General features: G+C 40.3%; 2 protein-coding genes across 4 annotated transcripts in view; one reads left to right on the forward strand and one right to left on the reverse strand.

Annotated features, from left to right (window-relative positions):
• HLTF (helicase like transcription factor) overlaps nucleotides 1-517 on the forward strand; it is a 28,146-nt gene extending 27,629 nt beyond the window's left edge. Inside the window, exon 24 of the mRNA XM_086755003.1 lies at nucleotides 235-517. Coding sequence (XP_086611129.1) covers nucleotides 235-387 — 153 coding nt within the window. The 3' untranslated portion in view covers nucleotides 388-517. The remainder of the gene's footprint in view (nucleotides 1-234) is intronic.
• A 4,073-nt stretch (nucleotides 518-4,590) lies between these two features.
• Nucleotides 4,591-19,791, reverse strand: GYG1 (glycogenin 1). Of its 3 annotated transcripts, XM_086755006.1 has the most exons (9): nucleotides 19,232-19,376; nucleotides 16,207-16,342; nucleotides 14,843-14,892; nucleotides 14,115-14,289; nucleotides 13,562-13,724; nucleotides 9,725-9,851; nucleotides 6,368-6,587; nucleotides 5,637-5,687; nucleotides 4,591-5,390 (listed from the first exon to the last, which is right to left on the reverse strand). In XM_086755006.1, exons 3-9 carry the CDS (start codon nucleotides 14,884-14,886, stop codon nucleotides 5,220-5,222), a joined length of 951 nt encoding a protein of 316 aa, XP_086611132.1. In that variant the 5' UTR covers nucleotides 14,887-14,892; nucleotides 16,207-16,342; nucleotides 19,232-19,376; the 3' UTR covers nucleotides 4,591-5,219. The 3 variants fall into 3 exon arrangements, with proteins under 3 accessions (XP_086611132.1, XP_086611130.1, XP_086611131.1); XM_086755004.1 differs by lacking the exons at nucleotides 14,843-14,892; nucleotides 19,232-19,376 and adding an exon at nucleotides 19,678-19,791; XM_086755005.1 differs by lacking the exons at nucleotides 5,637-5,687; nucleotides 14,843-14,892; nucleotides 19,232-19,376 and adding an exon at nucleotides 19,678-19,791.
• Between the last annotated feature and the right edge of the window lie 1,850 nt (nucleotides 19,792-21,641).

The raw sequence follows: 21,641 nt of genomic DNA on the forward strand, positions 1-21,641 counted from the left end.
AAAAAGAAAAAAAAATTAAAATGCCAACCTTTTCCTCCAGCTGTTTTATAACCCTACCCTCTTGTGTTTTCTTTACAAAGTAATAATGAAATAATGTAACTGTGCTTAAGGGTACTTAGCTTTTAATTTTTTTTTTTTTTTTCGAAATACCTACATTTCTCATTCTAAACTTCTAATTAAAAAAAAAAAAAGAAAGAATGCCTTTACTTCAGTGGGGCTTTTATTGTATTTCAGTTCATTGTGAAGGATTCAGTGGAAGAAAATATGCTGAAAATTCAGAAGAAGAAGCGGGAACTTGCAGCAGGAGCCTTTGCTACCAAAAAGCCCTCAGCAAGTGAAGTAAAACAAACCAAAATTAATGAAATTAAGGCTCTAATCGATTTATAGCTTGAAACTGTGGTATTTTGAGTAAATATTTAATATTTTAGTTAATATTGCTAATGTCTCATGCTAACTTTTAGTTTTGCCGCCTTTGTGGGCAAAACATATATGCTTCAAATAAATTACAAAAACTGTTTTTCTCCTAAATGTTAATTGAGAAATGCACAAACTTGTTTTGCACTGCTGAAATCTTTGCAGTGTTCATTTCTTTGAAATGTTGCTTATTAAGTACAACACATAAGAATACATAAAAATATGTCAAAGCAGAAATGCGTATTTATGCTTTCTACCTTGCAATAATTTAATCTCTTTTTAGAGGTGAAAAGGTAACAAAAGGTAAACGTGTTTTGTCCGTCAGACAAAACCTTTAAGAAATGAATTAGCTTAGTGTTCCAATGTTTCCTAATAACCAAACAGATCATGTGGATTGTTTGTTTCAGAGTAGGTGGTCTGTGATCACTTCATAAGGAATTCTCACTTTTGCAGACTATGTTCAAAGGTGGTATTTAATTCAAAATTTCAAAATCTTTTTTTAGTATTTCTGAATACTACACAGGTGCAGCAAGGAGTTCCTCTGTTGATTACTTCCGAGAAGCTAGTGAAAATTAAGTACTTAAATTTGTAAACCACTTTCTTTTAGCATTTTACTTCCCTTAATCAGAATTCCACTGATTTTTTTTTGTAAAAGTAAAGGTTTTGTGATTTTGATAAAATTAGAATCATAGGCTTGTATTGATAACACACTAATAATTTCTGTACACACTTTGAACAACTGTGCTATATGCAAAATAGAATATGAGTGGTATATCAGTTAGCCCTTGCAAAATAGATTAAACAAAACATACTATCTTAGTAGCTGCCAGCTTTCTAACAGCGTTATTGCACTGCTAAGTGCTTTTCCAATCCCATAGATATGTCTTAATGGTATACTGATCTGCACATGCCTTGATTTAAAGAGGAAGAATTTGCCAAGCTACTCACGTTCATGTACTGCAAAGTAATAAATAGCACTGAAGAATTTTGGTTCAAGAACAGTTGAGTATTCTTGTCTATTCCTTCTTTCTCTTTCCATTTGATTCTAGTCTTCTGTTACGTGTTTTCTTAACACTGCTGCATTCCCTGTAATGCTCAGACTTACAATTGGAGGCAGAGATTGCTATGTTTAGGTCCTATGTTTAGATTCAGGAAGTGCATTTGGCAGCAGATAAATGGAATCTGATTTGCTTCTAATGCCTTTCACCTTTTCTTCTGTCTTGGCACACCAGACAGCTGATTATAAAGATTGAAACATAGGAAATGGAAAAGGACTGAGAAATAAAGGGAAGATGTCTGATGTTTGGAGAAACAGTGAGACAATGGAAGGAGTGAGAAAGGAATTCAAAATATGGTGCCTAAGAAGCTGATGCCATTTTGGGGGACCCAGCATCTTAGCTATAGAGAAAGGTGTATTTTAAGTTAGTTAGAATGAAAAAGACATGAATGATGGAAGACCGTGTGAACTCCAGTAACTGGTTGTCACTGGAAAAGTTGACAAAAAAACACACAGACCTACATGTGATTTATTTTTTTTTTTTTCCCCCTTATTTTCTTTCCATAGAGTTTATGTAAGTTAAACTTTCTTTGGTTTTTGTGGTTCAGATTCTGGTGTTTAGAGATAAGCTGGAGAAATAATTCCTGATTATGAATGAGAGATTTGGCTTTGTGTCATTCTTTTAATTTTCCAAGTCAAAATTCCATGAGGGAGAGACCCATTTCAATGGCTAGTCAAGCAACATGATTACTTGTGTTAAAATATGCTGACATTTTGCAGAGTGGCTGAGTTATGGTTATGAAAACAATTACTAGTATCATTTTTCAGCCACATCATCAGCGCATCTTCACAGAATCATAGAACAGTTGTGCTGATAGTGTGCTGTTTTCCTCTACTTGATGATGGTTTCCCTGTTGCAAAGTGAAATAAAAACTTACTGGAGTTAGTACTAAGCTATATGGCTAGTTCTCTCCCAAGAAAGCCATTAATGTATCTGAGAGAACAGTTGAAGGTCAAAGCTGAGAGCAGGAAAGTCCTGCTGTTCAGTTGGAGCTGTTCAGTTACTTGCGTGGTTAAAAACCATAGCTTTCTGGATGTTTGGTGTTTCTTTTTGCTTTTGATGATCTGTAAGTAGTGCTTGGCTATTGGTATTCTCTTTCTGGGAGTTCCAGTGGTATCTTCAGGAAATGAGCTTTTGGAACTATGAACTTAACACTTTTAATTCCAAAGACTGAGTTAGTAGTCTATCATTTTGGGTTTTTTTTTTTTTTTTAATCCCCTACATAAAATAAACATGTAAATGGGAAAAAAAAAAAAAGCTTCTAAACTTTGAAGAGTTGCTCTGAGTTGTCACCATCTAAGGAACACCTTAGATTATATGCTTTTAAAAAGCAAATGGAGTTCAATACCTGAGTCTCAATCTAAGCAGAGCTGTGAGTCTTTTGATTAATGATGTTTTGAGTGTAGTGCTTTAATTCAGTTACTGCTTTGAGTACCTATGGTTTAGAGCAGAAAATTGTTTGATGTATCAGGTGATACTGTTACAAGGGATAAAAAGGGCTATCTTTTTCTGCAAATGCTGCCTGCAGTAATTATGAAGGAAATAGTGGCAGATAATGACATAAAGGTCACTTTATTGAAAATAAGTTGCATAGAGTTTGGTATAGATGTCACACCTTTCACTTTCCTGAGGCTGTGGGTAAACACTTGACCATAGTACGAGTCACAGAGGCTAGGACAGAATGGTTTTATAGGTTTTCTTTCTTTACTAACTATATTTGTTAACCCAAAACATGCAAGTTTTCATCTTATTCAGCATCAGCTCTCGTATCTTCTTGTATTAACGTAACAAAACATACATGCTAAACCAAATTTTCAGGCTGATATAGTCTCATGCTTTTACACTTTCAGTTCTCTCCAACTAAGCTTAAAAAGAAGTAACGTGCCTGTTCTCTAGTATGAATACAGACAAGGGGAGCAAAACTAAAGACTGTTTAGTTGTCTTCAAAAGAGTATTTTACCATTTTCCATAGAGTATTTTGTGAGCATGCAGAACTCCAGTATTTGTACTTGTTGGATAAGGTATACTTTTGTCACTACAGATTGTAACTAGTAATCCCTCCTGCTTTCACACAACTTCAAATTTATCAGTAAAAAAAACCCAACACAGCAAAAGAAAAACCCACACAGGAAAGGGCTAGTTACAACTGGGAGTTCAGATGCTATGTACTTTTAAATAACTATAAGCTACTTTGGTTTGGACCTCATCTTTAGCATTTTTGCTAAATGGTGACCAAGAAATTCTAGAGCAATTAAGTAGTGAAAACAAGTTAAAACAAATGAAGTCTCATACCCAGATTATGTCTTCTACTTTACCAGCAAATGGTGAGACCTTGTTGATTGTTTATTTTATTTCTAGGCTAAAAGTTTATCACCCTCACTAGCTTCCTGTCAAAATCCTCCTTTATTAGGAAATAATGAAATAGCATTTTGTTTGTGTTTATGGACTAGTACAGAGTATAGCTGTCAAAGACAGAACACTCAGTAATTTGTTTCTATTTAGACTTTTGGCTAAAGGATGGATCTGAAAAAGTACAGATAACAGCCAGTCTGTCCGTCTTTAGCATGCTTTTGTTATTGTTGCATTTTTACTGCTTTTCCATGTGTCTTGGAATACAATGTGTAGCCTGAGTGTGGAAAAAAAAAAAAAGCCCTTTCTTTTACTCTCTGCACACATGGAAAGAGTAGTTTTCCTAACCAGAGTAGGTACAGTTACTTAAGCAGCTATTTAGTCTTTCTTTGCCAAAATAGCATTACCATGGTGTTTAAAAACAAGTTCACAGTGTACAGGGCTTACATTAGGGATGATGTTTCTTTAGTAACCAAAATAAAGACTCCCTCTGCCCAAGCTCCATGTTGCCTGTATGAGTAGCTTCAGCAAGTACATCCTCTACTGCCCTGTCCTATACTTAGGGCCAAACAGCTCCTCGGCAAATGACTGTATATTCTGTAAATAATTAGAGAACTAAAAGATGGACATTTGGTAATGATTGCTAGAGTAGCATTAGCAAAGCCTAATGGTTATACCTGTTGAATATTTTAGTTGGACTGCTTCAGAGCTCCCTCTTTTTATTTCTTTTTTTTTTTTTAATTGCTCAAGAGTTTAGGGAAGCCAGAAATGCATGACAACTTTTTATTTTTGTATCAAGTGCAACATTGCAAGTAACAGATAAAACTCAGTTTACTAGTCCCATAGTATACAGAACTGAAAAATGCATTCTGCCATGCTGTAGGCACTGTGCGTAAGAACCTGGTCAAAACTTCAGTGCAATTGTGACTGGAAGAGCAAAGCAGTGCTATTACTGTTACATCTGTATGTATCCCAGTGTCATTAATAGATTTATGGTAAAGCAGAATGGCTACCACTCTAGTGTATGAGCAATCCCATGAATTACATTTTACATCTAAAACAGCAAGCAAAGGAATCAATGCTAGTCACCTTAATGGGAGAGGTAACAAACCCACTTTCAAGGGATATCTTGAGCCAATTGATCACAACAGAAGAAAATTTAAGCTGAAAATACCTGGTTTTACCTAGTAGGGAGAACTGGAAATTGGGCAGTTATAGGTGCCCAAGGAATTCTGCTTCCTAGCTTTTGCTCAGTCTTCATCTGTAGCACTGCAGAGGCCTTCAGCCAAGAAGTTTTTCATCAAGCTACTAGCAAGTGTAACTGACCACCATCTACACCTTTCTAGCTGTTAGTTCTGGAACAAGTCCTTGCATCACCACTGTTTGAGACAGGTATTTCTACTGAAGGTAGGTATCAAGTTTCTTCTTGATGTTGTCGAAGGAATCCATTCCCATATAGTCAGCTTGGCCCTGTTCCCACCGTTCCTTGCGTTCTTCTGAAGATACAGTTGGTAATACTGGTGATGGTGTTGATATTGATATGTGGGACACTGCCTCTGTAACCTCTGCCTAAAAGGAAAGGCAGAGTAAAAATATAGAAATACTTTGCATCGATAAAGTGAGCAATAGGACATAGAATGAGACTATTAAGTAGATATTATCATGCGCAGCAGCAAGCATTGCCAATGGGCAGGGATTGTACAGCTTTCCTAGCAAAATAACAAAGCAGAGTTACAGAAGTTAGCAGGGAAGGGGGGGAAAAAAAAAAAAGGAAAAAAGAAAAAAAAAAAAAAGAAAAGTTTAAGTTCTTCATACCTCTCTACAGAAGCCACAAGAGAAAGCCAGAGTATAGACCAAGCCCGATAGCTGCAAATAGTTTGTTAGAAAAATGTAAGATTAACAAGAGAAAGTGCATCTTAAGAGTTCAGTAACTTCAGTCTCAGAAAGGTTGAGAACTTAAACTGGCCCATGTACTAAGTGACTATAAAGTCTGCAGTCTTAATAGCTTGCAGATGCAAGCTACTAAACTCTGTGAATGAGAACTAGAGTTAGAAGCGTTACTTTTGGCTTTGGCAAGTATTGGGATTCATCACTGCCAGTCTACATAAGTATTCATTCTCCAAGTTACTCTAGGCTTACCTAGATTGGTTTCACCATGCAAGATCTGTATGTACATATTGCATGCTGAACTAGGGTTCTTCTGCTTGAGAACCTTACTAGCTGCAACACATTAAGAGTTATAGGGCCCTTCTCTGTATATATTAAAGAAGTTACTACAATATAGTTTCTGGTGCACCATTAGCTACTTACATAATTTGTTCTAGGCAAGCAGACATTCAAGACTGCTATAGCATGCTTCTCTTCTATAGTATTATTTATTCCAAGCTTAAAAGAAAAAAAAACAAACCAACAAACAAAAAAACTTGCACCCCACAAACTAAACCACTCATGCTTTGAGTTGGACAGAGGGAAGGGCAATCAGTGGAATGGTAAAGAACCTGTCATCCATACTTGGGTAGTTTCTACAAGACTATTAAAGCACATACCATGTTTACACCTGTAGTAATTTCTTTAGCAATTCCATGCTGTTCTAGTAATGGTAAAACATTAGTTGTATAGGTATCCCACCACATGTTGAGGAATTCTGGGTGAACTATTTTAGGGTCATCCATGTTGCCTTTTATGCTTTTTGTTCTGGAGTCATATATATAGTTCCACGGCTTTGTGCTTCCCAGGAAATGCACCACTTTAGTATTTGCACCAAACCTGTTGGACAGAAAAAGTTAGAACCCACAGTTTGTGCAGATGCCTAGAAAACAAGAGTTTTGACTGGCAGACAGATTTTTTTAACTTGCAGTTTCTCTAAGTGTCCAGAAAACAAAACTATGAGGCTAAACACTAAATGATGAAACTGGCATGCCTACTGGGACTGAAAGCATCACTATAAAACAGAAAAAATGCAAACTGAATTCTACATTACAATAGTCAGAATACAGCCAAAACCTAATGGTCTGGGCTCTTTAAGTACTTACAGCCAACTCAAGTCTTTAGGTAGAATGATGTCCATAGCTCAGGAGAGAGCAGTCTCAAGCAGCCGTTGCAATCAGAACTGGTTTTAAGAGTGAAAAAGATTCTACTCCAAAGTCAGTGATCCAGATAGTTAGGCATTACAAGCATTATGTAGAGAGGGGTCAGTGTTAAGAGTTAGCCTTTCAGTTTACAGCCCTATAGAAAAGAATCATTAGAAGGCCCTGTTGCAGGAAGACCATCCCTGCAAAATAATAGCTTTGTATAACCTAGGCATTTCGGGAGGATTTCTGATCTTGGTGCAGCAGGGTCTTGCTGAACAACCAACCATTATTTTCTAAATAACCTTAGTTTAGGCATGGGTGGGACTTGTAGTGGTAGGTTTTTTGTTTGTTTCTTTTTAAAACTATTTTCATTCAATTTTCAAAATGGACTTCTAGCGTTGTCCCAAATGTTACCAGTTATGGGCTTTTGCATTAAGAGTGTAGAGGAGATGCGCCCCTTTTGAAGAACTTCAGACTAAAAGAGACAGCATTCATTCCATTCTTCTGTGGTTCCAGAACTAGAGTTCAGCTCGAGTCAATTTTGTGAATAAGCAATACCAGTCTCTCTAGTAAACAGTGACTGTCTCACCTAGTTTAGTTCACATCACTTTAGAATTTCTTCTCAACATAATATGATTAGAATGGATGATAATGCCAAACGTCTTTGTCTAACACTGTTAACCATGCCATGGTGATTTTGACAAGGACTCAGATGTTTAAAGAGTTTTATATATGGGGACTATGGAGGTGTGTTTCAGAAAATTTAGAATATTCAAAACAAGGCAGTATGCATTTGGGTGGAGGTTTTTGTACTGTATTTCAATATTCATGTTCAGTGTTTTGAACTGCAGAATGAAAAGCTATGCGTGTACGAAACAAGGTCAAGTATTTGCACTAACTGCAAGGAAAAGAAAAAAAAACAACCAACCTGTCTTAAAGAGGTCAGTTCCTGCACTTTAAACTCTGTATGTCAAGATTTGGCATAACAGGACTACTTTAGTTTTATTAGCTGTCACAGCACTACTTAACAGCCTGAGTTTTCTTCATCTTAGGCTGCTGCTGTTTTGAGGAAACTCGTCATTGTTTAAAAATCAAGGCTATTTAAGCTAGAGAATGCCTAAGAAGTGTTATGTTACACTTGCTGCAAAGAGAGAAGTGTATTCTTAGTATTCTGTCCACTTAAGACCTGTACAACAGTTGACAGATGCCAAGCTTCTATCGTGTTTTCAGTATTTGTTTTCTAGATACTTTCTAGATCTGCAATACTTTCTTTTGACATTTAAGCTCAACTGTTAGGAAGCTTTATGTCCACACTGGCCTCAGCAACTAATCTGTCTTTCCCTATCTCCCAGAAAAGTCCTTCATCAATGTTTTGAAGTTAGAGAGCATTTGTCATGAATTGGCATTTTCCTTTGGAAAAAGGATTACTGAGACTGCTGTGAAATCTAGTCTCGCTGTACAAAGCTGCGAAAAACTTAGCTATTGATGTCAGTAGGTTTAAATTTCACTTTATTCCAACTGCTGATTATCAGGCGTGTAGCTGCTGATCTTACCAAGGGAAATTGTTCCACCTATTGAGCAGAGCATTTCCTTAAAAGGGCTGCACTTCCAGCATTCTACTTTTGAAGGCTGGCTGATTTCAGTTAGGCGGCTGATTCAATCAGTTAAATAGAATTTTTATCAAAAGCCCCCAGATACAGTTAGTCTTTTGTGGCAACAAGGTCACTTGTAAATTTAGGGCTATGTGACTAACAACCAGCCAGCCATGCAAAGAGGACATACTTTACAATAGATGTTAGCTTATCAAATGCTATCCAACTAGTTTGTCATTCTTAAGCTTGCATGTATTTCTTTAAATAAGTGTTCCACTTTTAGCATGACAGGATTTCAAATGGTATTCTGATCACAAGACAGTTTCATCTTGAGCCAGCAATAGTCCTGCTTATGCTAGCTGCTGCTTTAGACACTAGTAACCTGATGTCATTCAGAGATCAGATTGTTTTTATGCAATTGGTACTTTCCCTTCCCCCTGACTTATGTATGTCTTAATGAATAAGAGTTTCTGTGTAACATTTCAGCTTCCCATGCTTCCCCTCCTTCCTCCTGTGTTTATTTTAAGACTTGAGTAGCCCTGCCACTGACACAGAGTTTAGTCAGATGCAAAATCTTATACTGCCAGCTAGGGAGGATACAGTCATTTTCCTTACACAGGGAACATGCGATGTGATTGGCTATAGTCTTTGTTCCATCTTGCTATTACTTGAAGAACTGTCCGAGATCCAGAAAGACTGTTGGGAGAGAATTCTAGCTTTATACAAGGTCTTTGTTCACCATGTTTATTTGAATGGTATAGGTTGATTAGATGAACTGTAACTACTGGTCATTAAATACCCTAAGTAACTTGAGTGAGGAAAGGGCAAGTTATCTCTGTGGGAACAATACCACCAGTGACACTCTGAAGTTCAACTCAAGCTGATTCAAGAGCTACTGCCTTTGGTTAGAGCTGTAATAGACAGTATCCCATACTGGAGTAGTGGTTCTTCGTTTTGCAAGTGGCCTGTCAAATGTGCTTACTCTAAATCAACTTCAGTGTTACCACCAGAGGTGAGTGGTTTAAGCTACAGATACAGCTTTCTCTCTGCATTTATTATGAGACTATTCATTTAACTAGTATTAATTTAACCTTTTTTTGTAAAGACAGGAAACTGTTATAACTTTTTAGTTGCAATAATGGTCTCCCTTTAGAAAAAACTGTGTAAGTTCACATTGTGCCTGTTCATTCTGTTAGAAGAAATATAAGCTCTGAAAGTCATCTTAGAATTTTGAACTTACGCTTTAAATGCTGGAAGGTAGGAATATACGGAAGTGCTGCTCAAATTATAAATAAATGGTAGATGTTTGCTCATGTCTGTTGTTGCCCAGCTGCTGAAGAAGGTGTTTAATAACCCCTGATCTGCACCTGAAAGAGAAAGCATTAAGAGGCTACAAGCATCAGATAGCTGTTTTAGGATCTTTTTCAATCATTTCACTAATTAAAGAGTTGGTAATGCAGTTGTCATGTCCAGTAGGAGTTTAGCACAACTCTGTAAACTTTGCAGCCTTTGGAAAAATCAAAAGAAGGTAGAGAATGAAAGAGATAGTATGTGTGGTGTTACTTTTGCTAAAAGATAGCAAGCTGCTCACAAACCGTGCCATTCAGTTTCTTTTACAGCTTAAGTTCAAGCTGTATAAAGCAGCAAAAAAAACCAAGACTTGACAAGTACTGTTCAGCTTCAGGAAAGCTGTAACTCAGATCATCAAGTGCCAACAATTAATTTTATTACTTATGCTTACAGATGCATGACCACCATCTCAACACTGGAGTTTGCATATTGGTGGTCTGTTAGCCCTGGATGCATTTGCCTACACCATGATCTGATAAGGGAAGTACATTGTCTTGGTGACAACTCTAGTAAAAACTTCATCAAATCCCTTAACAGGCAGTAGGCATTCCTAGATCTGTACTAAAAAGCTGCTGACTAACCCGTAAGTGAGGATAGCAAGCTAAGTTATGGCCAGACTGACTGTGTTGGGAGGGGTCACCTCTTAGTTTGCAAGTCAGGGTTGTAACAAGGTCAAATGAGTCTGAAGTTGCTTGGTAGATCAGTAGTAGAGTAACTTAAGAAAAACAAAACAAAACAAAATTGTCTCTGGCCCAAAGCAGACTAGCTTATAAGCAGCTACTGAGAAGTAAAAGCTACTTATTTATATTCATTATTTCTTTATTGCAGTTAATATAATTAATCTTTAAGTGCTAATAGTTCCTCTTAAGGAGACTGAAGGGAGTCCCACAACTTTAATTTGTTGTCTTCCCTTCACCTGTGACTGCATTCACAAGTAGCATTGCTGAAGAATAGGTAAGCGGATAGCTTAGCTAGAAAAGAGATAATGTTTTATTTTAATCTTCAATGTTCAAAAGCACTCAGTCTCTGATGACTCGGGAAAGTTCTGATTATAGTCCAATAAAAAGACTTCAGGCCATACTAAAGTTTACACCCTCACTGCTGTTTGAGCAGAATTTGATTTTTGCCACTGAAGTATCTAGACACTGGGTATAAACTTAGGTGTACACTGACAAATATAAATTCTAAGTATCCTGTTACAGCTGTCAGCATACATGCAGACTGCAGGTAGAGAAATTGCCTAGAGATGTGGTCCAGTAATTTCAAACCTCTGACTTGCCTCTTAACCCATAAAGGAAGGAAAGCACTTTTGAAATTGTGCTCATCACAAGAGAACAGAGTCAAAGAAACCAGGCAAGTCCCATGGTCTTTACTCAGCTATGTTTTATTTTAACTTCTAACTTAATACTGTGTTAAGAATGTGTATATTAACAGTAAGATCGTCTAAAAGAGAAGAAAGTCTGAGATGCCCTCTCAGAACAAATACCTCATACCTGAATAGGCAGCAACAATGTATTTAACTTATTCTGCAGGACTTTCTCTCACTCAGATTGTTTTACATACTTGGCTTTTTTCAGATTGCATGCATTTATGCCAAAGCAGCCACTGAAAGCAGCATTTAGCTGTCCTACTTCAGACTTCAACAATAGTCTTGTGTATGAACTGGACCTTAGACATACCGTGAAAGAATCGGGCAGTAGTTAATTACCTATGTATCTACAGATACCGTCTTGCTGCATTACATCTTTATATGTAACAACCACCATTTTAGATCCCATGCTAGAGAGCCAGAGGATTGCTGAAGCAATAGCAATGTTCTTTTCTTAAGGTATCAGTACTACCAGCTTTCTTTTTATTTCTTTTCTTTAGTTAGCCATCACTACCATTTCTGGACAACAGCATTACATAGGAGGCATCTGTCTGCTGTTAGAAACATGAAACACTCTGGAAAGTCTTGCATTCCCTGTTTACTGGTACTGCACATTAGGTGCTTAGAGCTTGACTTGACTTATGCATAGCTTGGTAGCTTGTTGAGTTTGCATCCCTGTGTCCTATTAAGGGCAGTGAGCCTTCACAGGTGTTTCTCTTATTAAAAGTTTACTAGGAACTTTTATTACTGTCTAGATAAATTTAAGTTCCCTTTCTCCCCACCAAATTCATAGGCTCTGCAGCAGCTTAGGCAGGTAAGTGCAAGTCTCCATGCTCTCATTACTCAGATCAGTGCTACCATTTAATAAAAACTTAATAAATTTTAAAGCTGAAGTACAAATTACAGCTCTAGAAATGTGGTACCTAAACCAGTAGCCCACCATTTTTGCTGCCAGGAGCTGCAACAATCGCTTCTTGTTTAGGATACTGAGGAAGTTTCACCATTGTGTGGCTTTAGCTTTCAAGTCAGAAAGTATATTGTGGAAGCAGTTCTATTCTTTTAAAGGACAGGGGCCTTAGGCCTAGAAGATGAGGTCCACTAGCAGTCAAACACAAAGCTCAGAGGAGACAATCACCAAGTCTCAGATGTTCCTGGAGCTACTCAACAGTCAGTTTACAAAGATATGGGTTTGTTTCTGGTTTTTTGGTTCGTTGGGTTGTTGGGTTTTTTTTTTAGTTTTTTTAAATACAAAAATTCAGTACTGTGCTACAGCTTTTGCCACAGCTGGTGACCAGTTTACACCCAATATCTGAGTGCACTCCCTGAGCTACCAACAGCTACCTTGTCAGTAGCAAGGTACAGACAGACCCTTCATTACACTGCAGTACTCATTTTCACTGGAGTTTGTTCATATGGTAGCGCTAAGCATCCAACTGTGACTAATGTTCTTTAGGAGGCCACATACAGGAGTCCACACAGTAACAGGGATTACTCTGCAGACTAGGAGTGACATATAGAATTTTTACTTTTTACAAAGCACTGAAAGTTACATCAACAGTCTGGTTAATTACCTTCTATTAAGAGTTCCATTTAATGATCTTATTTATGTAGTCTTCTGTAGCCTTTTCACTTAGACTTTGTTTTGTATCACAGTAGCCGCATAATGAAATTTAGTGACACAAGACAGTAATAGTCATTCAGAAGCCTTTAACTACAGTAGTCTTCAAGCAATGTAATGGTAGTAGATTTAGGAGGCTTACAGGACAGCAGAACTTGGCCTCTCAAGCTTAAATCTGGGCTGATCCCAAGTGACCTATAGTGGGAAGCAGCAAAGGCTACATGCACTTGATATTGGGAAAGATGGCCACCACCCTATAATGACAGGAAGCTACCACAGAGCATACGAAGAGACAGTTTCATCTTCAAATGTTTATTTCTCTGAAGCTGCACTCAAGTTGATCAGTGCTATTTTTTACACAGCAACTTGAGTTAGCATTGAACATTCAAGCCTTGAGTGTTATGCACAAAGTGTAGTCCTGCAGTTTCATTTGCTAATATGTGCGCTGTACTTGCTACATCTTAAGATTTCTTGTTATGTGATTCTACATAGCTAATGCTTACAGCTGCTAGTTTGGAGGCCAAACTCTTAGGTTTTTTATTTCATGAAGTCTGAAAAAAAAGTAGTTCTACTATATATTGTAATGGTAGCCTCTTGTGAGAAGGATGATTTTTATGTAGTTACACTGAGTTCAGAATCCTATAATAGGAGAGTCCCCATTACATGTATGTAGTTCTTGAGCCATCCCAACCACTATTACCACTTTGGTCTAACTTATTGAAATACAAATTAACACATACCATCAAAGCTCCCTTTCTCTGTAGCAAACTGTAACAGCTGGTTGTATGTTTCAATGGAAGGTCGGTAAACAAAAACTCCAGAATTAAAACAGTCGGGCCAGCCTGGATCTGGTGCTGCAGACAGCTCTTCTCTCTCAAAAAGCTCATCGATATTTGACAAAACCTAGTTGTAAAGGGAGTTAAAAAAAATTCTAGTTTTTACATTAGGAATTGGGATATCATGTTTTAATGGATTTTGACATCCACATTAAGACACGAAAAAAAGTTCTCACATCAATACTCTCATCTTATGGAATACTTTAAGGAGATAGTCCCCACAGATTACATCATTACAATTAATTTAGATTAAAAGGCACATACATTTTTAGAGATACTAGTCCAAATAGCAAAAAAGTCTCTATTAGCCCTCCTCTTAAAGAAAAAAAAAAAAAAACAAAAAACACCCACCTCCCAAAAAAACACCCAACCCCAAACAACAAAACCAAAAACAACCCACAGGAAAAAAAAAAACCACAACCCCCATACCAGGTCACTAAGAGTTACCATTACTTACCATTGTGTCTGCATCCATGAAAATGCATTTTGAAAACTGCGTCAGTTCCCAGCAGTGAAGCTTTGTTAGTGTGACACCCAGCTCAGGTCTTTTCATTAACGCCAAGTGTGCTGAATCCCCACTATCCAAGACATTTACTAATATGACTTCATCAAAGACTTTTTCCAGCACTCTCCTGGGGAAAAAGTCAATTGCCAAGATTTAGTTCTGTTGTTGCTCCAGCACTAGACCACATGACAGATTCCATAAAGAGAAGTGGAATAACAGGGAACCTAGCAGTATTTCTTATGCCATCAATAATGGCTGATTGCATGTGTTGGAATGCATGAGTACACCTGTCTGCCTCAAGGTTTCTAGTCTGTAATGGACACATTCTGGGAGACAGTGAAGTTTGTTTGGGTTATTTTGTCTTCCGCAAACAAGGCTTTAGTTAGCATTGCTATCAAGTCCAGTAGGTCATGGCTATGTAGTACAAACTTTCCACATAGGTTTTTTTTTTTCAGCCAGATTCTGCTTTTTGGCAAGTTAAGTCTACTTTGAGCAGGTAATTAAGAAATGGGAAGCTGTTAGAGTAGCTTCAGCAGGACAGTAGCTGAATCATAAACAACTGAAACAGAAGTTTACGCAATAGTTATGACAACACTGTTCTGGATTTGTGGCTGTTAGGGACATCTGACTAGACCCAGTTGCTAAAACTTTCTTTATCCCATAAAGTTTTAAAGACTCACTTAATCATGGCTTTGGGTACAGCAGTGTTTTGACCCAGCATCATGTTCACCTAAGGGTGAAACAAACTTTCAGACAGTGTAGTGAAATTTTGTGGCAGATATCCAACCTTTGCTTTACCATCAATAAAGCATGACCATTAGTTCAAGAGAGGTTAAGGAGTTCATGCTGTTTAAAATATCTGTAAAGTCTCATTATTCTACAGCGTACCTTGAATGCTCAGCAATTATCAACACAATTTCAGCCACAGAGCTTGTAAATGAATTTTAGAACTCTGCCTTGCAAGGCTGTCTTTATACTGGCAGTTTGGTACGGATAGTTGCTTCTGAACTTAAAGCATACTTTGTTAGTAGATAGAGAATGAGAAATGCAAGTTCTAGTTACACCACTAGGTAGGTAGGTATCACCAGTCTAAGGGCATAATACAAGCTGGCTTGCATTAGCAAATAGCCACATCTATGATTCACCTTAGAAGAGCACACTCATCTAACGTGCTAGAATGGGTGTTCCTATATGTAACATCTTGATATTGATAAGGCTGTTTAGCTGCCAAGGGACTCCAAGGAGAATCACCCCATTACTGAGCCACTTCTTTACTGTCTCTGTAAATTAAGAGAAGTAATTTACAGAGACAGTATCTTTTCAGAAGAACTTCCCCATGTAGGATCTTAACTTATCTGTAATTCATGTAGCTATTAAGTTAATTGGTTTTTTACTCTCCCCTAACATGTGGGAAGAACACCCATTCCACACCATACTGAGACTGTTCTAGAGAGGCTGTAGGAAGCAGTTGCCTGTTTATTTCATTTGTTGTACTATTGTGACCTCCTTAGATGCCTCTGTTGACCTGATTTAATGTACTTGGTGCTACTTTAGTTCTGCTTATTTTCCTCTCACGATAAAATTTTATTTGAAGTGTCTGCTAGATTTCAAGAGAGCTTGTGTTACATTATCTCCATCTGGAACGCTTCTGCAAGACAGGTAAATGCCAATCCCCTACTCCCACTTCCACATGCATACACACAGCACTAATGAATGCACAGGCAATATTGTATTGTTGGACAGTTCTAAGTAGGGCTATGAAAGAGCAAAGATCCAGTTGAAATATCAGTATCAAGTCACAGTTCAGTGCTCTAACTACAGAGTATTTGTTAACTCATCATATGGAAGAAAAAAAAACCAAAAACAAAAAAACCCCACACAAACAGTTTCATGTTTGAAGAACTTACAGAATTCCAGATAGTATAATTCTGCTAAGCTTAGCTGTTAAGCTAAGGAAGGCTACTATTAAGAAATTTAACTTCTTTTTTTTCAGCCTTCACATTAGCAGGAACTGTGGCAGTCTGAAGTATATAAGTGACCTTACCTCATGAGATCTGACACCTGAGGAGTTATGAGTGCGGTCAGCTTCCTTGTTGTTCTGTGCTGTTGCAAGGATGAACCAAGTACCAGTGCTCCTTTCACATAGGAGTCATTTGTGGCTAAAGTCACAAAAGACTGGTCTGGAAGAAAGGAACTTGGTCAAGTTAGCATGATCCACTGCTTTATTCTGAGACAAATACACTAGAAACCTAGTACTGTTAGGTAATCATGCTGTGAGACCTCTAAGACGCGCGCTTTAACTCTGCATATTTGGCCTACCTGCATGGCTGAACGAAGCAGATTGTACTTGCATAGCTATACTCGCTATTAGTAACTTGACATATGGCAAAATGCAGTAAGAAAGCCACAAAATCAAGACTGTTGCAAGAGAAAGCCAGTTCCAGTTTGCCCACAGGTTAACTAAGTCATGCCAAATGTCAGAGACAATCCAAAAGGTGTAAAGAGCCTTATTTTGGCCATTAATGTACTATTTTTAAGTTAAAAGTACTGGAGTTGGCAAGCTTGCATTTGGTCTAAAGTTAGTAACAGCAGAGTTTTGTAGAGTTACTTTAGCCTCAGCTCTTAACTCTGAAGTTAGGGCAGCGTAAAACTTACATTTAATTTTCAAATGAAAGTAAGCATTGAATTAGATCTTGGAGAACAGTATTAAGGTTTGCTAGCTCAGGATTTTGCAGATTAGTTGTTCTGGAACCCATGGCTGCAGCTCTGTCACAAGAATGCAAGATTTAAATGGGAAGTAACCAGTACTATGTTAAGCAATTTTAGACTTGCAACAACAGTTTCGCTCTTCAAGTGAAAAGAGGTAAGGTTGGATTGTTACTGTAATCTTCTGCTCCAGTTGTGTCTTAAAAATAGATTAAGATGGATCACTTTGCCATATACTGCTTATTGAGGCCATAAAATACAAGCTTTGCATTCTTTCAATTGTCATATTGTTTTAAACTGCCATGGTGGGACTGACAAAAGCAAACAAGTGACTTCTAAACTTCTTCAGCTGACTGTTAACTATAATAATGTATATATCCTTTCCAAGCTACAGCAGAAAATGTGCTCTTTTCTACCAAACCATTTTTGGTTTGGCCCTACCATCAAAGTAGTTTCTTCCTAAGAATTTCAAGAGTAGATTTACACAATCAAATTCATTTTAGCAACTGATTTCTTCTCTTTTCAGAAGTTGTTAACTAGGTTCAATCAGGATTGAGAGTGAGGGTTTTGGGCACTTAAAGGTTTATTATCAAATCTAGTAGTAAGATTAAAATCCTGACTGCTGTACTTTTAGAGAGGCTGTTTTGTACAACTCCTCAGCCCAGTCTGATGAGACAGTAATCAGTATCTTTTTAACTTCATACCATCTTAACAGTTGACAACAGAGAGTCATGTACTGTAATTGTCTCTAAGCTCTGCAAACCTGGTTTGCAAGCTCTACAGACCAGCTACAAAACCTTCTATTTTGCTTAGCAGCAAAACCAACTAGTCCCAAGGGATTTAGATTATAGTGGTCAATTATAAAGTTCAAAAAAGCTTCTACAATGCCAGGAATAAAGATTTTTTTTTTTCAATTCACTTTAGCTACCAATTTGTAATAGCTCATATAATTCAGCAAATCTACAGAACAATTTTGTGTTTCTTTGAAGCTTAACAAATGGCAAGTGTGTAGCATTTTAAGTGGTGTGAACATCCTCCTCATAGGACAGGATTTTTTATTACTGAATTTGCATGTTACTCCTCAGCTACTCAATAAATAGAAGTCTGCCACTCTATGCTGACAGTTCACTAAAAATCCAGTGTAGACAAAGTGGGATTGTGCCCAACACTCATCTGAATGTTTTTTGTCTTGTTTTCCAGCAGTGTAAGACTAGTCTTTTTCACTGAACTGTTAGCAGGTAGACTTCTACCATGTCTCCTCATCTTACTGAAACTGAGTATTCACACACAAAGGTCTTAGTGGCCTTTGACTTAATGTAATGATGGAGTAAAGGCTAAGAAGCCCCCTATTACATCACAACTGCAGTAGGAAACTTCATGGCTGCTTGACAAGACGAGGATATTGGCAACTTGTAGAGCATCCAAGTCAGTACAGCTTTCCAAAGTTTTGAAAAAACTTTCTATTTCATACCTTCTCTAAAGTACATTCACAAGTACATTCAGACTTGTGTTGTGTATGAGTCCATACTACAATCTGGGCATGACCAGTTGCTGCTCAATATAGAAGTTACATCTGCAAAAGACTAATCCATTCTACCTAAACAACAAGTGTATCAGTTGTGTGGGTCTCCCTTCCCATCCTCTCCCCCTTCTCCATTCTCTGTAAACATTTCCTCCACAGTAGGTTATGTTCGCACAGACATCACTGTTATGCCTGAGGCATACTGAACTATTAATAATAGTGTGGCTGCAAAAACACAGAGAATGCAAGACAGCTGCATAGCTTCATAATTGATTTATCCAGGCAAAACCGAACTACTTCAGAGACAACTTAGCTGCCCAGTTCATAGGCTACAGCATTTGTACACAAGAGTTTTTGCAGTAGCCCTCACACACCTAAGAGCATGCTGGGAGCCTGAGCAATCCTGCAGTTGACAGTACGCAGGAGGGGACTAGAGTGCTTGCTCCAGATGTTTTAGAACTTTCCCCAAAAGCATTTTCATAGGCATAGCCAGAGTTCACAGGTGTTTGCCTAGTCCTTTGTTCTTTCAGTTAGATACTAGTACATCTGATGTTTGTTTGTTTGGGTTTTTTTTGACTATAGGATTCCTAAAGAGACTGGAGCATCTAATCAAGACATGCATTGTAAGGCAGAGCACCGGACTTCCTCCAGCCTTCCAGATCTGAAAGTGAAAACGACTCCACTGACAGCTTCAGGTAAGATAAGAATCGGGGGGGGGGGGGGGGGGGGGAACAAAAACAAAAACAACACAGAAGAAAAAAGCCAGGCATAGTTGGAGAGGCGGTGAGGAATTGCTCACCGTGAAGTATCAAAATGCACGGCAGTTACATGCCCTCTTTACCGTTTCGGGGGAGGGCGAGGTTTCTTTCTGTACGCTGCTGCGGCCGTACAGCGGCCGCTCCGGACCCCCCTGCCCTCTGCTAGGTTGGCCGCGTCCCTCCCGTCAGACGGCAGAGCCCTGGGCCCGGCCCCAAAGCAGGCGGCGCGGAGCACTGCTGAACCGCGAGCGTCCTCTGCACCCGCACGGCGGTGCCTGGCGGGATGCCTCCCCGCCCCCACGCGGGCGGCCGCAGTCCCAGCCCCCACTGGCCGCAGCACCGGCCGCTCGCAGAGGCCGCTGCCTAAAAATAGGTGCCGCCGCGGCCCGCCCTGCTCCCGCGCCGCGGACGGAACGCGGCCACGGAGCGCGCGGTGGCTGGGCGAGCGCGGCCCGCGCCGCCAGCAGCCCTCGCGAACCGCGGTGCGCGCGCTAGGCGCCCGCGGGGAGGTGTGGCCGCGCGCACTGACCTGCCATGGTGCCAGCTCCGCAGAACGGCCGAAGCAGAGGCGGCGGCCGCGCTCCGGGGGCTGTGCCACGGCCACCCCTTATATAGGGGCGGGGCCATGCGCGACGCGTCTTTGGCCGGCGGCGGAGGCCCCGCCCCAAGGAATCCCCGCGTCGCCGTGGGGCGGGGTCTCCGCCATGGCCTCCCGCGGCGGCGGCACGTCACCCCTCCCTCAGCCGGGGGTGGGCCCGCGCAGGGGGCACGGGGCGCGCCGGGGGCGGCAGCCCGGCCCAGGCGCGGAGGCGGGGTCTGGGACCGCGCCGTCAGGACCTCTTATCTCCGCCGGTGCCTCCTAGGCCAAGCGGAGCTTGAGAATGTTCCACTGTGCGGATGTGGGAGCCCTTGTCAGGGTGCTGTGGCTCAGGCTGGCAGCACCGGTGGCTCAGGAGAGCGTCGCTCCTCAGGTCGCCAAGCCCTGCAGGAAGATGGAGTAAAACCATGCCTGGCCCAGGGCCACCTGCAGCAGTGGGTAGTGCATATACAGTATATGCACATGTCAGACACCCGCAGTCCTGCAGCTGCTTAGGGTATTGTGGCCGCTGGTGATGCCGCTGCAAAATGGCAGCTGAGGATGCTGTTCCCATGAGGAGTGCTTTGAGCCAGATGAGGCAGCTGCACAGACGGCTGGGATCGCCACCGGACATTGAAACGCAGCTGTTGATGCATGCCGCATTATGGGCAGTTAGGTGGTGGTCACTGCAGGGGGCTGCACGGTGGCAGGAGGGGCCCTAGAAAAGGTGCAAGGCAAGTGCTTTCATTTGAAGGCTTACACTGTCATGACTCTGTTAAGACAGCATACCCGCTACAGTTGCGATGCGTGGCACCTCTGGGGATATATGCCCATACTTAGTAATTTTCTTTATGGCTCGATTTAAGTCCTTGAAGAAATTTAAGCTGTATATTTCAGGAATATAGGAAGGGTGCTAATAAGTTTATTGTGCTCTTCTTTATCACTCTTGCAAGAATTATGAGTATTAAGACTGTAGCATAGGTCCTGAGCTATTTACATGACTCTACCTACTAGTCAAAACTGAGCAATTATAGATGATGAAAAATAGTGAAGGGTATAGATACAAAAGATACTCTAACTGAAGAGATGAGTTAGTCCAAAGAATCACAGAATCTCTGAGCGGCTGAGGTTGGAAGGGACCTCTGGAGGTCATCTGGTCCCACTCCCCTGTTCAAGCAGGGTCACCCAGAGCCAGTTGCCCAGGACCGTGTCCAGATGGCTTTTGAATGTCTCAAGGATGGAGACTCCACCACCTCCCTGGGCAACCTGTGCCAGTGCTGGGTCACCCTCACGGTGACAAAGTGTTCTGTGACGTTCAGAGGGAACGTCCTGTGTGTCCGTTTGTGCCCATTGCCCCTGGGCCTGTCACTGGGCACCACTGGAAGGAGCCCGGCTCCTTCCTCTCGGGACCCTGCCTGCAGAGGTTTGTGTGCATTGGTGAGATCCCGCGCAGCCTCCTCTTCCCCAGGCTGGACACTCCCAGCTCGCTCAGCCTGTCCTCACAGGAGAGGTGCCCTCCTGTCCCTTCGTCATCCTTGTGGCCCTTTGCTGGCCTCTGTCCAGTATCACCATGTCTCTGCTGTACTGGGGAGCCCAGCGCTGGACACAGTCCTCCAGGTGTGGCCTCAGCGGTGCTGAGCAGAGGGGAAGGATCCCCTCCCTCGACCCGCTGCCTAATCAGCCTGGGATACCATTCACCTTCTGTGCAGCAAGGGCATGTTGCTGGCTCATTTCATGTTCAACTCGGTGTCCACCAGGACCCCCAGGTCCTTTTCTGCAATCCATTATCTTCCTCAAGACAATGACCTATACCTGCTTTTTCACCAGACTAAACTGAGGAAAGTCTGTTAGGAAGGGGTTTCCTTTCTAACCTGAAATAGCAAATGGGTTTTGTCATGAAAGGATTTAAAAATGAA

Source organism: Chlamydotis macqueenii, chromosome 9 (assembly GCF_036417535.1).
Source record: "Chlamydotis macqueenii isolate bChlMac1 chromosome 9, bChlMac1.mat, whole genome shotgun sequence".
Taxonomy (NCBI): Eukaryota; Metazoa; Chordata; class Aves; order Otidiformes; family Otididae; genus Chlamydotis; species Chlamydotis macqueenii.

Coding starts and splice junctions, on each gene's coding strand:
- GYG1 (XM_086755004.1), bottom strand. Junction 13,725..14,114: donor TCATGGATGCAGACACAATG/GTAAGTAATGGT, acceptor CTTTACAACTAG/GTTTTGTCAAATATCGATGA. Junction 5,391..5,636: donor CTTGTGGCTTCTGTAGAGAG/GTATGAAGAACT, acceptor CTTTCCTTTTAG/GCAGAGGTTACAGAGGCAGT.